This window comes from Marmota marmota, unplaced genomic scaffold (genome assembly GCF_001458135.2).
Source record: "Marmota marmota marmota unplaced genomic scaffold, marMar, whole genome shotgun sequence".
Taxonomy (NCBI): Eukaryota; Metazoa; Chordata; class Mammalia; order Rodentia; family Sciuridae; genus Marmota; species Marmota marmota.
Window position 1 is genome coordinate 179,667 of NW_025999943.1, and position 15,463 is coordinate 195,129.

General features: G+C 33.6%; 1 protein-coding gene across 1 annotated transcript in view; it reads left to right on the forward strand.

The window, feature by feature from the left end:
- LOC107153728 (thyroid receptor-interacting protein 11-like) overlaps positions 1-13,865 on the forward strand; it is a 17,786-nt gene extending 3,921 nt beyond the window's left edge. The window contains 2 exon segments of the mRNA XM_048801456.1: positions 6,582-6,690; positions 13,818-13,865. Of these exon segments, the coding sequence (XP_048657413.1) occupies positions 6,582-6,690; positions 13,818-13,865 (157 nt within the window).
- The last annotated feature ends 1,598 nt before the right edge of the window (positions 13,866-15,463 follow it).

A 15,463-nucleotide genomic window follows, 5' to 3' on the forward strand; every position in this document is an offset into this window, starting at 1 on the left:
GATGACAGTTACCTAAGAGCGAGGATTTTGAGAAACAAGGCAATGGAATGTGAATAGGAAGAGAGAGGTGAAAGAAAAGAAAAGGGAAGGGAGGACTGAGAACACAGACTAGATGGTGTCATGCTGTCTCTGGGAAATGTAGTTGCCTAGAGTTGTACCAGTTGCAGGTGTGCAGGGCCCTTCTTGAACTGGGAGCTTGGTTTGAGCCAAGAATTGGAGAGAAGTCTGTCCTCAAGTGAGATGATGCCCCTGGGTTCATGTGTAGGGGCCTCCTTTCTTATATCCATTGTATTTCAGAACAAAGAAAACCTGCCACTTGATATTGCATTCTTTCCAGAAGTAATGCTTCCATTGATAATAAGATTATCTGAAATTGTCAAATACAACTAAAATTAAATCAGTAACCACCTCCTTAAGACAAGCAAATCAGCAAGTTTGTGATTTTAGGGAAACTGTATTTTCATTAACCTTTTGGGCCATACAAAGAGACTGACATCCCTATAAACTATGAAAATTGTGAGATTTATAGACTTTTAAACTAAGGTTAAAAATAGAAATATCAACTTTCTTTCACTCTCTAGGAAAGGCCTAACCTTGAGAAATTTCTTTTTTAAATCATTAGCAGCAATATTTTAGCTCTCCTCTCTTATATCAAGTTTTAAGATCATTATTCTGAATGTTACCATATCCCCAGCGCATATTGTTGAGCAACATGATAAATAAATAAAAAGGCAATCTTAGAAAAATGTATTAAGGCAATTTTCCTTATATAAGGAAAGTAAATTAACTCAGGAATACACCTACTATAAATCTGTAAGAATGTATCATTAAAATCTGGACTGTTTATCTACATGCTTCTCTGGGTATTTAACAATAGGAGTATTTAATTTTAAAATTCAATATAAAATAAAAGTTTAAAGTATATTATAATTAAATATAAATTAATTTTATTACATTTAATTTAAATTTATTTTATTAATTAATTTGTCAGTTTTATTACATTTAATTTAAATTTATTATTTAATTAGTTTTGTTTATTAATTTAATAAATTAATTTATAATAAATTATAATTTATGTCTAAAAATTTATTAAATTTTATTTAAATTAATTTAATAAAATAAATTTAATTTAAATAAAGTTTAACAAATCAGATTATTTAACATTACATAATTTTATATAAATTTTCATACAATTAAATTAATTTTAATGAAAGTGTTCTTAGTGGTTTTGGAAGCTGCAGGTTTCAGAAAGGTATTTGCTGTATGGTCTGCTTTTTTCTCTCTCCGACTTCACCTAGCTTGGGCTGGAAACTTTTGATTTGTCTTTTATCTTAAATCACAAAAATTAAAAAGGGAAGACAAAATACCTGGTAGCTATATGTATATATATATCTCAGCTTTTCTTTTTTATTTCTTTTTTTAAAATTTTCTCTCAGTTTCAACTTTTTCTTTATTTGATTTTCAAGCTCTTTTAGGATAGGGACATGTGGTTTATCTTTTAAACCTCCAGCAATTTATTAAAAAGAAAAGAAAGTACTAGTTGTGACTGTTTTACATAGTATGGGAAAAGGACCCAAAGCAAAAGTGCATCATCTTTAGAAGGATTTTTGTAAAAAGGGGGAGAAGAAGGTTTATTCCGGGGCGTTGCCAGTCCCCTACAACTCTGCGGATATGGTTCTCTATGATTTCATCAGTCATATAGGTTGATGTGTCCAGCATCACCACAGCCAGGAGACACATTTGCATCCTAAGGACCACTGAAATCACTTCCATGATACCAGCACTAGCTGTTTAGAACTTACAATAGAGTATTTCTTTAGTTTTTTTGCCAGGAGACGTATTTGCATCTCAAGTAACAGTGAAAGCACTTCCACGGCACCAGCACCATCTATTTAGAACTTAAAAATCAGAGTATTTCTTAAATTTTTTTATCAGCCCATTTTAAAAAGTCCTGACTTTATGCTTCATTGTATGAGAATGTTCATATTTACAGTTTGAAGTAGTACATCGAAGAGCTATTTCTTGCACGTTTTGTAAATTAGGTATGCCTTTGAAATAGAAAATTTGTATGGCCAGAAAAGTTGGAAACAACGCTAGTCCAAATATGTAAAGAAGTCTTGCTCCAACTAGAGAGAAATTCTATCAACAAATTGGAATTTCCAAAGTAGAATTATAAACAAATTGGAATTTCCAAAATCACATGGTGAAAGTTAATGTGTATTGGCTAAATATTCCTAATCCCATCCTTCAGTGAAAGTTTTATCCTCTTCATCAAATAGTATCTTTATAAAAAGTTATTTTAATATAATTTTTGTGGTGCATTTCTTTACAGGCAAAAATAATAATTTATTCTTAATGGGTCAAAGAAAAAAAAAGACAGGGTAAAGGAACTTGAATACTCAGCATGTAATAAAGGGGGAAAATAAAACACCATATTCAGAATGCACAAGAACTCTCGGACAGGATTAAAAGAGCACACCTGAGTGTCATTGGGATAGAAAAGAACGTGGAAATACAGGCTGACGGCATTAAGAACATTTTCAATGAGATAAGTAAAAGAAAAATGTTCCTTTATCAGAAATGAGGGAGCATCCACATAAAGGGGGCATATAGGGCCCCAAATAGACAAGGTCAAAATAGAACGTAAGACACATGATAATCAAAATACCTAACATAGAAAAGAAGGAAAAAGCATTAAAAGCTGCAAGAGAAAACCATCAGGTCTCATTTAGGAGCAAGCCAGTAAGGCTCACTTCGGGCTTCTGAACTCAGATTCTACAGAAGAGGCCTGGAGTGAGATGTTCAAAGAAAGCTCTTAAGGAAAAATTTTGTCAATCAAGATTTCTAAATCTAGCAAAGCTCTTTCAAAATCGATGCCGAAAGAAAAGCTTTACATGACAGGGATAAGCTAAAAGAATTTATGATCACCAAAGAAGCACTACAAAGAATACTCAAAGATAAACTGCACAAAGATGTACCCAAAAATAACCCCCAAAGCTCCTAAATAGATGATGACCATGAGAAGAACAACCAACTAAATGAAAATTAAGACAGAATTAAATATAGTAAACAAGCCAAAATATCAGAAATCTACAAACACATATCCATAATAACCCTGAATGCATATGGTCTCAACTCCCCAGTTAAAAGACACAGATTAATGGATTGGATCAAAAAACAAGATCTAAATAAAAGTTGTTTGCAACAACCCCTATCACCAGCAGACAGATCATACAAATATAAAGTTAATAAGGATTTTTCTGACTTTAATACTATAAATCAAATGTACTTAATAGACATCTACAGAATATTTCACCCCCAAACAGCTGAATTTACCTTCTTCTCAGAAACTCATGGAATCTTTTCCATTATTGACCATATTCTACGTCACGATATAACTCACAAATATTATATATTTCTAGGTCATGATATAAGTCACAAATGTGTATATATATATATATATATATATATATACACACACATATATATATGAGCATCTTATCAGATCATAATGGAATAAAACTAGGAAACAACAGCAAAAAACAGGAACTACATAAGCACATGGTGATTGAACACCACTATTTAAATAAAATATGATCATAGAATATATGAGAAAAGAAATCCAGAAATTTTTAGAAAACAAATAAGAAAAGAGATACAAGACATCAAAATCTCTTGGACAGTAGGAAAGCAGTTCTAAGAGAAAAAATGAGTAACTACATTAAAAAAAATAGAGATATCCCAAATAAACTTATGTTCCACTTCAAGGCCTTAGAAAAGGAAGAGCCAATTAATTCCAAAATGATCAGAAGACAGGAAATAATATCAGAGTCCAAATTAATGACTAGAGAATAAAAATATACAGGATCAATGCAATAAAGAGTTCTATGGAAAGCTTAATAAGATTGATGAACCCTTAGCAAAATCAACCAAAAGAAAGAGAAGACCCACATAAACATAATTAGAGATTTAAAGGGAGATAACATCACAGACACTTCTAAAACACACACAATCATTAGAAATTATTTTGAAATTTTATACTCCAATAAACTGGAAAATCCATAAGATACCAACGAATTTCTGGACAAATATGACCTGCCCAAGTTGAACCAGAAAGACATAGAAAACCTAAACAGACAAATATCAAGTAGTGAAATTGCAACAGCACAAAACCTTCCAACAGAGGAAAGCCCAGGACCCGGTTTATTCTCAGCCATGTTCTACCAGACCTTGAAAGAAGAACGAATACCAGTCATTCTCAATTTATTTCATTCCCAAATATATTCTATGAACACAGTATAATCCTCATACCAAAACCAGACACAGACACATCAAGGAAAGAAAACTACAGACCAATATCACTAATGAACATAGATACAAAAATCCTTGATATTAGCAAGCCACATTAGAAATCACATCACAATAGACCAGGATCAAGTGTATTATCCCAGGCATGCAAGGTTGATTCAACATATGCAAATCAATAAAATGTAATTTGCCACTCAAGCAAAATTAAGAACAAGAATCACATAATCATCTCAATAGACGTAGAAAAGGCCTTGGATAAAGTTCAACACCCTTTCGTGTTAAAAACATGAATGGAGAAACTAGGAAAAGAAAGAACTTACCTCAACATTACAAAGGCTGTAGATGACAAACCCAAAGCCTGTACTGAATGGAGAAAAACTGAAAGCATTTTCTGTAAAAGCAGGAACAAGACAAGGATGTTCAACCTCACAACTTCTATTCAATATAGTTCTTAAAATCCTAACCAGAGCAATCAGGCAAGAGAAGGAAAATAAAGATTTACAAATAGGAAATGAAGAAGTTAAACTTTCTGTTTGCTGATGACATGAGTCTATACTTAGAAGGCCCCAAACACTGCACCAGAAGACTAGAGCTGATAAATTAATTCAACGAAGTAGCATGACACAAGAGCAACATTCATAAATCCATAGCTTTTCTGTATTTCCACAGTGACTCTTCTGAGAATGAAATCAAGAAAACCATCCCATTCACAATATCCTAAAAAGATTCCTGGGAATTAGTCTAACCAAGGAGGTGAAAGACAGCTATAATAAAAATTATAGAACAATGAAGATAATATAAAAAGACCTTAGAAAATGGAAGACCTTCCATGATCTTGGATAGGCAGAATTAATATTGTTAAACGACCCTAACTACCAAAAGCAATATACATATTCATTGCCTTACCCATCAAAATACCAATGACATTCTTAACAGAAAAACTGTCCTAAAATTCATTTGTGAGAATAAGAGACATAGAATAGATTGAGCAATTCTGAGGAAGAAATGTGATACATGAGACATGACAATACCTGATCTCAAATTATACTATAGACCTACAGTAAAAACAAACAGTCTAGTACTGACATGAAAGTAGAAACGAAGACCAGTGGAATAAAATATTCAACACAGAGACCAACTCACATACATACATACAGCCATCTGACACTTGACAAAGGTGCCAAAAAATATATGCTGGAGAAAAGACAGCCTTTTAAACAATGATGTTAGAAAAATTGCATATCCATATGTAGAAGAATGAAACCAGATCCCTATCTCTCACCCTGCCCAAAAGTCAAATCAAAAGGGATCAATCACTTAGGAATTAGACTATAAATTTTGTAACTGCTAGAAGAATACCTAAGGTCAACATTCCATTATATTGGTGCAGGCACTCTCAAAACTCAAGAAATAAAACCAAGAATTAATAAGTTGGATGCCATCAAATTAAAAACTTCTGCACAGCAAAGAAAATGATTAAGACCATAAGGAGAGAGTCCAACAGAATGGAAGAAAATCTTTGCCAGATGCTTCTCTGACAGGGTATTAATATCCAGAATATATAAGGAACTCCAAAAACTTAACACCAAAAAAAAATCAGTAAATGGACAAAAGAACTAAATAAATCTTTCTCAAAAGAAGAAACACAAATGACCAACAAATAAATAAGAAATATTCAACATCTCTAGCAATCAGGTAAATACCTATCAAAACCACACTAAGATTTCATGTCACTGTGGTGAATGACAATGATCAACTACGAATAGTAACAATAAATGCTGGCAAAGATGTGGGACAAAAGGTTTGCTCATACATTGTTGGTGTGACTGCAAATTAGTGCAATCGTTCAGTAAAGCAGTATGAAGATTCCACAAAAATGTAGGAATAGAACCATCATAGGTTCTGCAATTTTTGGTGTGTGTGTGTGTGTGTGTGTGTGTGTTCTCACTGTGTGGGTAGATTTGAAAAATATATACTGTTTCTATTGATTGTAGTGGTAATATTTGTACAATAGAAATCAGCAAATATGTACTACAAATTGGGGCCTTTTGTATTTGGGGAGGAGTGGTGGGTTCTGGCCAGCATTTTTTTTTACTCATTCACCAACATACCACTGGACATTGAACTGAGGCATTGCTGGAGATCTTATTTCTTTCCTTTTCTCCTTGAAGTCTGAGTTTCCAAGGAATTTCATACAATTTTAGCAATAGGTGAGTAAAAGAACACATGAACATGCTGTAAGCTCTTGTCTTCTTTTGCCCCTCTGGTTTCAGGCTAAAGGAGATCCAAATGAGTGAATATGATGCTGCAACCTATGAAAGATTTTCAGGTGCTGTTCGGCGACAGGTGCAGTCCCTCCGAATCATCTTGGATAATTTACAGGTAATCTTCCATTTGTGGATCAAGAAATAACTTGGGCCCAAATCTGGACACTTCCCCAAACTGTCATAGATGGTTAGCTGAACTCTAATCAGCCAATCAGAAAAAAATTAATCAGTGCCAAAGTGTCTATATTAAACTATGGTCTCACCACCATGCCTTAGCTGAGCAAAACACACCTAGTTAAGTGTTCCAAAGGAAAATATATTACCTTACCTTTCTTCCTATCCAAGAAGCAGTAAAATTACCAGTAACTCTAGCAGACACTAAACTTTCTCATTCCCCTTCATGTAAGATCTTAGGGCATCTCACCTTTACTGGAAATTCACAAATATAAGTCATTTTATTCTGAAGAAACAGAGAAACATTCTGGATTATCCAGGTGACTATTCACTATCCCCTGCACCCCCTCTTACTGCTTTGTACTTGCCCCTGCACTGCCTGGATCTTTTCAGTTTCACAAAACTCTTGAGTCAGTTGATACTGCTATTGCTCCTAAAAATATTAAAATGTCAATATTTCCTAAGCAGAGATGTTATTTCTGGTTCAGTTTGCACAAGTAATTAAGGAAGGGTTGAATTCATACAAGTTTTCTTTTGCTTAATGCATCATTGAGCACTCACAAGTGTTTGAAGACTGAAACCAGCTGGTGAAGCAGTACTCTAGAAAGAAGAGACCTCTGAGTAGGGGACAGACTCGAGTACCAGGCTGCTTGGAAAATGGCAAATAGTATCTACAGTGACTAGTGTTCAGAGTTTGGGGATGTGCTTGGGGGTAGAAACTAGTGGAAGAGAAAGCTTAGAGAACAGGAATCCTAAAAGGTTGTGAGCACCATGCAGAGGCTGATATGTCTGTAACCAGGGAAGAGCCATGAAGATGCATGAGCAAAGGAGTGGCATGGTCTGTCTTCATCAGGAAATGGCATGGCCTAGAAGGGAGAAGGTTGCAGAGATGGAGGTGAAAGCCAGAAATCAAATCATAAAATCATTTCAGTTGTTTAGGAGAGAAGTGATAGGAACTCAAAACAGGGGCAAATGAAGTGAAAATGGAAAAGTTGTGACAAATTCAAAAATCATGTTAGTGGCTGGAAAAGAAGACAGTGACTAACTGTGGCGGAGGGGAGTGGTGAATGGAGCAGAGAACTTTCTAACCCTGGAGGACAGACCTAGAGAACACAGGAAGAGGGAAGCCTTGATTAAAGAAAACACATGTTTGCTTTGGATGTTAGTATGTTTTCTCACTACTAGCACACCTATGCTGAAGTGTCAAACATGATATTTGAAGTTTTTAATATGTGAACCATAATGGGATGGGGGAAGTGGAGGAACTTTTGATGCGGCAAAGGGGAGGGCAAGGAGGGGCTAAGGGGATAGGAAAGATGGTAGAATGAGATGGACAACATTACCCTAGGTACATGTATGATCACACAAATGATGCATCTCTACATCATGTACAACCAGAGAATTGAATTGCATTCTGCTGTCATGTACAACTAAGTAGAACAAATCAAAACAAGAAAAAAAAATCATTCTTGCTAAAAATATATGTGAAGAACTATGAATTTAATAATAAACAGTGCCTAAATTTCCATGTTATTTTAAAATTTAAAATTTAAATTAAATAAATAAGATTTTAAAATTTAGATAAAAATCAAGAATACTTTCAGTTAATTCTGTTGGTTTTGGTTAATTAAGTTGGTATAATGAGGACTAGAAGTAAAAAGTGTGATACTTCATGTTACATATGGAAAAAGTGAATTTTTTTTCATTCTTTAAAATGATTACAAAAATATAAATTTAATCTGACTTTTTAAGCACAATCATGTCAGCAGTTTTTCTTGCTGAAATTTCTTGCAAATTGCAACATGTTATATAAAATTGCTCTGATTGCTGTGTGGCGAGGGGTCTGCACGAGGACAAAGGTGGGAGTAGGGAGGCCAGAGGGAGGCTGTGTGGTGGTACAAATGGGAATTAATGCTGCATGTGAGGGATAGACATGCAAATGGCAGAGAGGGTCAGATACTGCCAGGAATTGAAAGGATTTACCAGTGGATTTCGTGGGTGAAACAGGACTCATGATGTCTCCTAGATATATGGCCTGAAGAGCTGAAAATAGTGGGTTGCCCTTTGCCTTTTGCTGAGGTGGATTCTGGGGTTTCGAACTTGTTAAGTTTAAGATGCCTATTATAGATGCACACCCATAGGTATGGTTCTCAGATCTTTTGAGCATTTTTAGTTCTTGAAGAAAAAGCACTGAAGTTGTTTTTCTTCATAAAAACAGAATGTAAAATGACAGTAATTTGTCATCCAAAGTAATGATTTAGAACCACATTTGTGTCCAAGGGTACAGATTCTTATAATTAGAATCACCTTTGTTAATACGTGAATCTCTATTTTCCCTCACAATGAGGTGTTACTTTAAGAAAAAAAAAAGGAATTCCTTGGAATAAGAAGATAAATATTTTTCCCTTCTTTGCAATATTCTTTCATTATTTAGATATTTTTAACTGTTATGTCAAAATATGTAAAACCAGAAAGTAAAATTTATTTCTACCAATTAATAATTTGTTATTTTATGGACAATATACAAAAAGTTCCTTAATATAGCAAATATTTGTGTCCAAATGGTTGGCTAAACATGGGGAATAGTAAAAATAATGGGAGCTAATATTAATGAGAGAATCACTCTTCCTAGCTATCCTCAAACATTCATTTACAGTTACCTATTCACCCAACAATAGTTATGGATGATCTTCTCCATACTTTGTTCTATATAGAATGCTTATGCTTTCTACCAATCTATTCTGAAAAAAATAATAGAAAACTGTCATAATTGTAGAGTTTATAGATGAAGGAAGTCTTGCTTAACCAGAACCCAAATAAGTGAAAACTTCAGATTAATCAGAATGTTTTCAGTGCTGAAATCACAGGCAGTATCACAAACCACAAAAATAACTGGTTTTGGTCAATTTTATTCATTTAATGTCCTCCATGCTACAAATGTGTGTGTATACTTTCTAGCTAACCAAGAGTTCCCAGAAAATAAATTAACCAGAATACATCATTCTCTGAGTATTTCAGTTAGAGTGTTCTGTATGTGAAAGTAATAAAACTATATTTCTTTTTTAGAAGAACCATAAGTTAGACTTTTCATATAATGTAATGTAGTCACACAATCTAATTTAATAATGAGTTCTTGTTAGTGTGAATTTAAAATATAATACAAGGGGCTGGGGATGTGGTTGAAGTGGTAAGATGCTCGCCTAGCATGTTTGAGGCACTGGGTTTGATTCTCAGCACCACATAAAAACAAAATAAAGATATTGTGTCCACCTAGAACTAAAAAATAAATATTTTTTAAAAAATAAATAAATAAAATTAACACAAAACAAATGGACATTTTTACAAAGAAACTTTGCTTTATTCACTAGGACTATATAATAAAAAAAAATGTATGACTCCTGTTGTAAGTAAAAGTATGTATTTAAATTCAGTGTGATCTAAAAAGAACAAATTAAAAATACTAAAAACTAAATAGAGTGTGTATTTAGTATTTCTGGAAGTATTTCAGTGAATACAATAAAATACAGAAGACTTTGCAAACACATTGAAAATAATGAATATTTCTTTTTAAAAAATGATTATTTTTTTTCAGTGTTAAGGATCCAACCCAGTGCCTCACACATGTTAGGCAAGTGCTCTGCCACTGAGCCACAGCCCCCAGCTCTGAAAATAATAAATATTTCTATTCAGACGTCAACAACTTTTTAAAGAACTCCCCCTCCAGCCCATGGTCCCCAAAGGCATCGATTCTGACAGGCTTTTTCCTGTTCTGAGTTTCCAAGTATTGGTGGATGGGCTAGAGGATAAAAAAATAATTTTTTCCCCTAATTTATCTGCAAATTATAAACCTGAGAACTATAGAACAGTGCTACTGTTAGAAAAATATTTTTGTGCCCAGTATCTCTGGATCAAAAGACTGAGACATGCTTTCACTTCTCAAAAACAAAAGCTACTGATTCATGATCCTTTGACAAGCATGACCCAAAGTAATTCATTTGCTGCAAATAAATATTAAAATAAAGGGAGTTTAAAGCATACCAACCAGGATAGCTAAAAAAAATTAAAACTATTAATATCAATGTTGGTGAGAATATGCAAAAGCAACCCTCATACACTGCTCATGCTAATGTTAATTAGACAAACCATCTTAGAAAACTGAGTAGCAATATCTACTAAAGTTGAATATATCCAGTCTTGTGACTCAGAGCTTTCCCACAACAGAAATGCACATGTATCTTCTCTAGAAAACACATTCAAGAACATTTATGGTTGCATTATTCAAAATAGTCCAAAAATGAATACAGCAGGATTATAGATGGAATTATAAATATAATAAATTGTACAAGTCAAAAGAACTAAAATCAACTTACTATAAAGTTACAGTCACTTCAATGTTTCTAGCAGCACAGTTCAGAAGAGCCAATTTATGGAATCAGCCCAAATGCTCATCAATAGGTGATTGGATTAAGAAAATGTGGAACACATACACAATGGAGTTTCACTCAGTCATAAAGAAGAATGAAATTACAGTACTTGTTGGTAAATAGATGGAAATGAAGAACATCATTCTAAGTAAAATAAGCAAGATGCAGAAAATCAAGGTTCTAATGTTTTCTAAGTGGAAGCTAGAGCAAAATAAGGGAAAGAAGTGATGGGAGGATCTGATATTATAAAGATATAGGCAAGATAAGTGGGTAAAAAATTAAGAGGGAGGGAAGAGGGATAGGATAGGAAAGAGAAAATGAGAAATCAATTTAACAAAATCTGATACACACATACACACACAGCAAAGGGAATTTCACCTTTATGTACATACAGAAAACACAAATCAAAAATAAATAAATGAATGAAAGAAAGATCCCTAGAATAGGGGGAGGGAGAAGGGGAGGAAAAGGTGATTGCAATGGAGGAAATCAAAGTTCATGCATGTGTGATTTTAGTCAAAATGAACCCAACTTCTATTTATAACTATAACAGTCTAATAAAAAAAGTGTTTTCTATTCACTTATGAAACTGATATTGTGCCCATGGAAAGTTTTAAAAAATATCTTTCTTATTAGAAAAAAGGCATTACATGCTGAATTTTTAAGAAATTTAATCAAGAAATAATACATCAATAAAATCCGATCTAGGAGACATTTCAGTTACAAAGATTGGGAGATTTTGGTAGAACTTGTGTTTGAATGACTGGTTTGTTGGTTATCTTATTCATGAATTCACTCAACAGACATCCAGAACGTTTATTCTGTGCCAATTGTCCATTAGCTGGCAGAGATGCAGGGGAATAAAATAGGAGCTTTCAAAGTCTAGTGAGTGGAAACATCTACTGTAAGAACTTTAAGACTGAGAATCTGTTTTAAAGCAAACTTCAAAAATTATCTCTTCTTTTAATCAACCCTTCCCCATTTGGAATATATTGCTCCTTTTTTTGTGTTTCCAAAATAAAAGAAGGGCTTGGTTTATTCTTCGGTTACAGGATGTTCTACAGTTTATTTGAGTCTTTTAGTTACATGAGTGTATCTCTCTTAGCAACTAAGTTCGCCTCTAGAATGGAAAGAATCATCTCATTCTTATTTCTGCATATACCTTACACAGAGGACTTATAACATGTGAAATGTTTAAAGAGTTCTCATCATCAATTTTCTGTTTTTAAACCTAATTCATGTTAGTGAACTTTTTGAAGCTATAGACCAAAAAGAAAAATCTTCTCCTATGGCTGTCCCCTACTTCTGCATGTGTGTAACATTGTGTAGCAGTTTAAAATTATTTATATATAAGCTACAAATTTTGAGGGCTAGCAACATTAATGTTTATGATTATTGTCAGTTCAAATGCAAAAAAAAAGTTATATTGATGTTCACAAAAAATAAAATGATTTTCACATCACTGTTGTTTTTGATAAATTATTACTAATATTAAGTTTTGACATCATAAAGATTTCAGGAAGGTAGTGTTTGGTATTTTTAAACACATACCCACTCTTGACTATGTTGCTTGTTGGCCACATTTTATGGCCCCTTAATACAACATCCTCGAAACTTAACTCTATCCCACTGAAACCTGCTTCTCTCTCGTGCTCTATGTTATCTTAGAGAATTCAACAATTTATTCTCAAGCCCACTTCCCATCTTCAGTGTTCTCGGTACCCTACCTCTTATTTCTGTGGCTCTTGCTTGCCAGAGGTCTTTCCATGACTTTCTGTATGTTTCTTAAATATTATACCACCTCCACGTTGAAATCAAGAGATAGACCAGTGAGTTCCCATATAATATCATGTGTATCCCCTCTGACTCTGCACTGTGTGCTAGATAAATAGAGCACATTCTGGGTTTCATCACATGTAGTCTTGGGAAGTCATATGGTTCCCTTTCACTTAAATCAATTCTTTTCATAATGCACAATGAGGCCAATTGACTAGGATTATGTGAGATTTATCTTCAATAAAGGGAGGCAAAAATGTCAAAGAGATTAAAGTGCATGGCAAGTATGATTACAACCATGAAAACCCCAGAAAAACATGGATATATTTTAAAAAATGAAAAAAATTCTAATAATAGTTGTTATAGATGGAACTGTGAAAACTTTTATCTCCCCTTTCTGCTATTTTGTAGTTTTCCCTATATTATCATTAATGAAAAATATATACAGCTACACCTAAACCATCTTTAATCTTTCTCTTACCTAGGTTAAAAACTTCTGTTTCTTTTGTATGTTCTGCTAATTTTCCAATAGCTCCTTATCAGTATTTTGGCATTTCCTTGAATATCCACCTAGCATTGGTTATTGCTTAGTGTAATAGCTTTGACTTATTTTTTTCAAAAAATAAATTTCTTATTTTTGAATAGCTTTCGATTTACAGAGAATTGCAAAGACAGTACATTTTCCATAAACCCCATGCCCAGATTCCCCTATTACTAGCCTCTATTAATAGTTTGTCTCTTTTGTCACAGTAAATGAACCTGTATTGATACTTTATTGTTAACTAAAGTCCATTCTTTATCAGACTTCTTTTGTTTCCACCTGATGGCCATCTCCCCTGTCTAATGTCCTGTCTTTTTTCTTTTCCAGGATGTTGTCCAAGAAACCACATTGAATTCAGTCATCATGTCTCCTTAGGATTTCTTCGCTGGGGCAGTTTCTCAGATGTCATCAAGATCTTGGCAGCTTTGAGGAGTACTGACCAGGTATTTATTTGAATGTCCCTCATTTAGGATTTGTCTAATATTCTCCTCATAATTAGCCTGGGATTATAGACTTTGGAGAGAAGATCACAAAAGTAAAGTGTCATTCTCATAACCTTTTATCAAGAATATGTCCTGCCCACAGAACATACCCCTGAAACAAAACTCCTGGGAAATGTTAAAAGCACAAAACTAATCCAAGCCCTAAGGCTTGATTTTGTGTGGTTTGTCAGCAACAGAGAGTTGATGAAGATACACAATGAAGGGATAAGTACCTATCCTAGTCATTGTGAATGTTAGAGAGGACTCAGAAGCTTGGTGAATAACAATTTTCCTGTTCCATCATTTTATACCAGAGGATATTTGTATTCTGTTCATTTTCCTACAGTGAGTTTTATGTTGGTTGTTTGGGTTCTGGATGTTGATTCACTCCAGATATGGTTAGGGTAATACTGAATGCCAATATCTTGTCCCTTCAGTTTCCTCCCCCTTCCCCCCACTAGTTCTTAAGCTTGTCATAACTTGAAGGACAATTTTCAGAGTTGCTCAGTATTAAACATATGTCTTAGGATATGCAAACAAAAAGCCCAGTTAAAAGTATAGACATTAAAACCCCTCCGTGGTGACCAAGTTCTAGAACTGGGTTGAGCCTATTGAATAACTATTTTTGTACCTGTTCTCCAACTCCTTTTGTCCCTGCTTTCTCCTATACTTTCTAGCTCTGATAATCAGTGTTCTTCACTCTTCTTGGAGGTCAACTTTTTTAGCTTCTACTTAGGAGTGAGAACGTGCAGTATTTGTTTTTTTGCCCATGATTTATTTCACTTAGCGTAATGTCCTCCTTAATCCATTTTGCTGCAAATGATGGAATTTCATTATTTTATGGCTGAATAATATTATATATATATATAATATTATTATATAACAATATATATTATTATATAACAATATATAATTATATATTATAATTATATAACAATATATAATTATATATATTATTATATAACAATATATAATATATATTCCATAAAAACACAGAACAGATTTTCTATACCCATTTATCCTCTGCTGGACACACATCTGTTGATCTGTATCTTGGCTATTGTGGAGAAGTGCTTCAATAGCATGGGAGTTCAGTAATCACTTTCATCCACTGATTTGGTTTCCTTTTGAGATATACCCAGAATGTGATAGCTAGGTTATATGGTAAACCAGAAACAGGGTCTCAAGTTTTTCTGTCTTGACAGGACATTTCTTTTCACAAAGAGAGGAGAGATGATGGCATGAGGTTTTAGAATGACTTGTTCATGAACACATTGAGCAGACCACCAGCATAAGGAACTAGATATGTTAAGAACTGATATGTATTTACTATTTACCTATTTCTGTCTGATTTTGAAAGAAACAAGTGATTGGAAAAACTTATTGGCCCTCTTTCTTTGGATTAGAAGGTCAACTTAAATTTGATTATCAGAAAAGTTTTTGAAAAGTATGGGAAAAGGGTAAATTAAAGGGGAAGAGCAATTTCACATG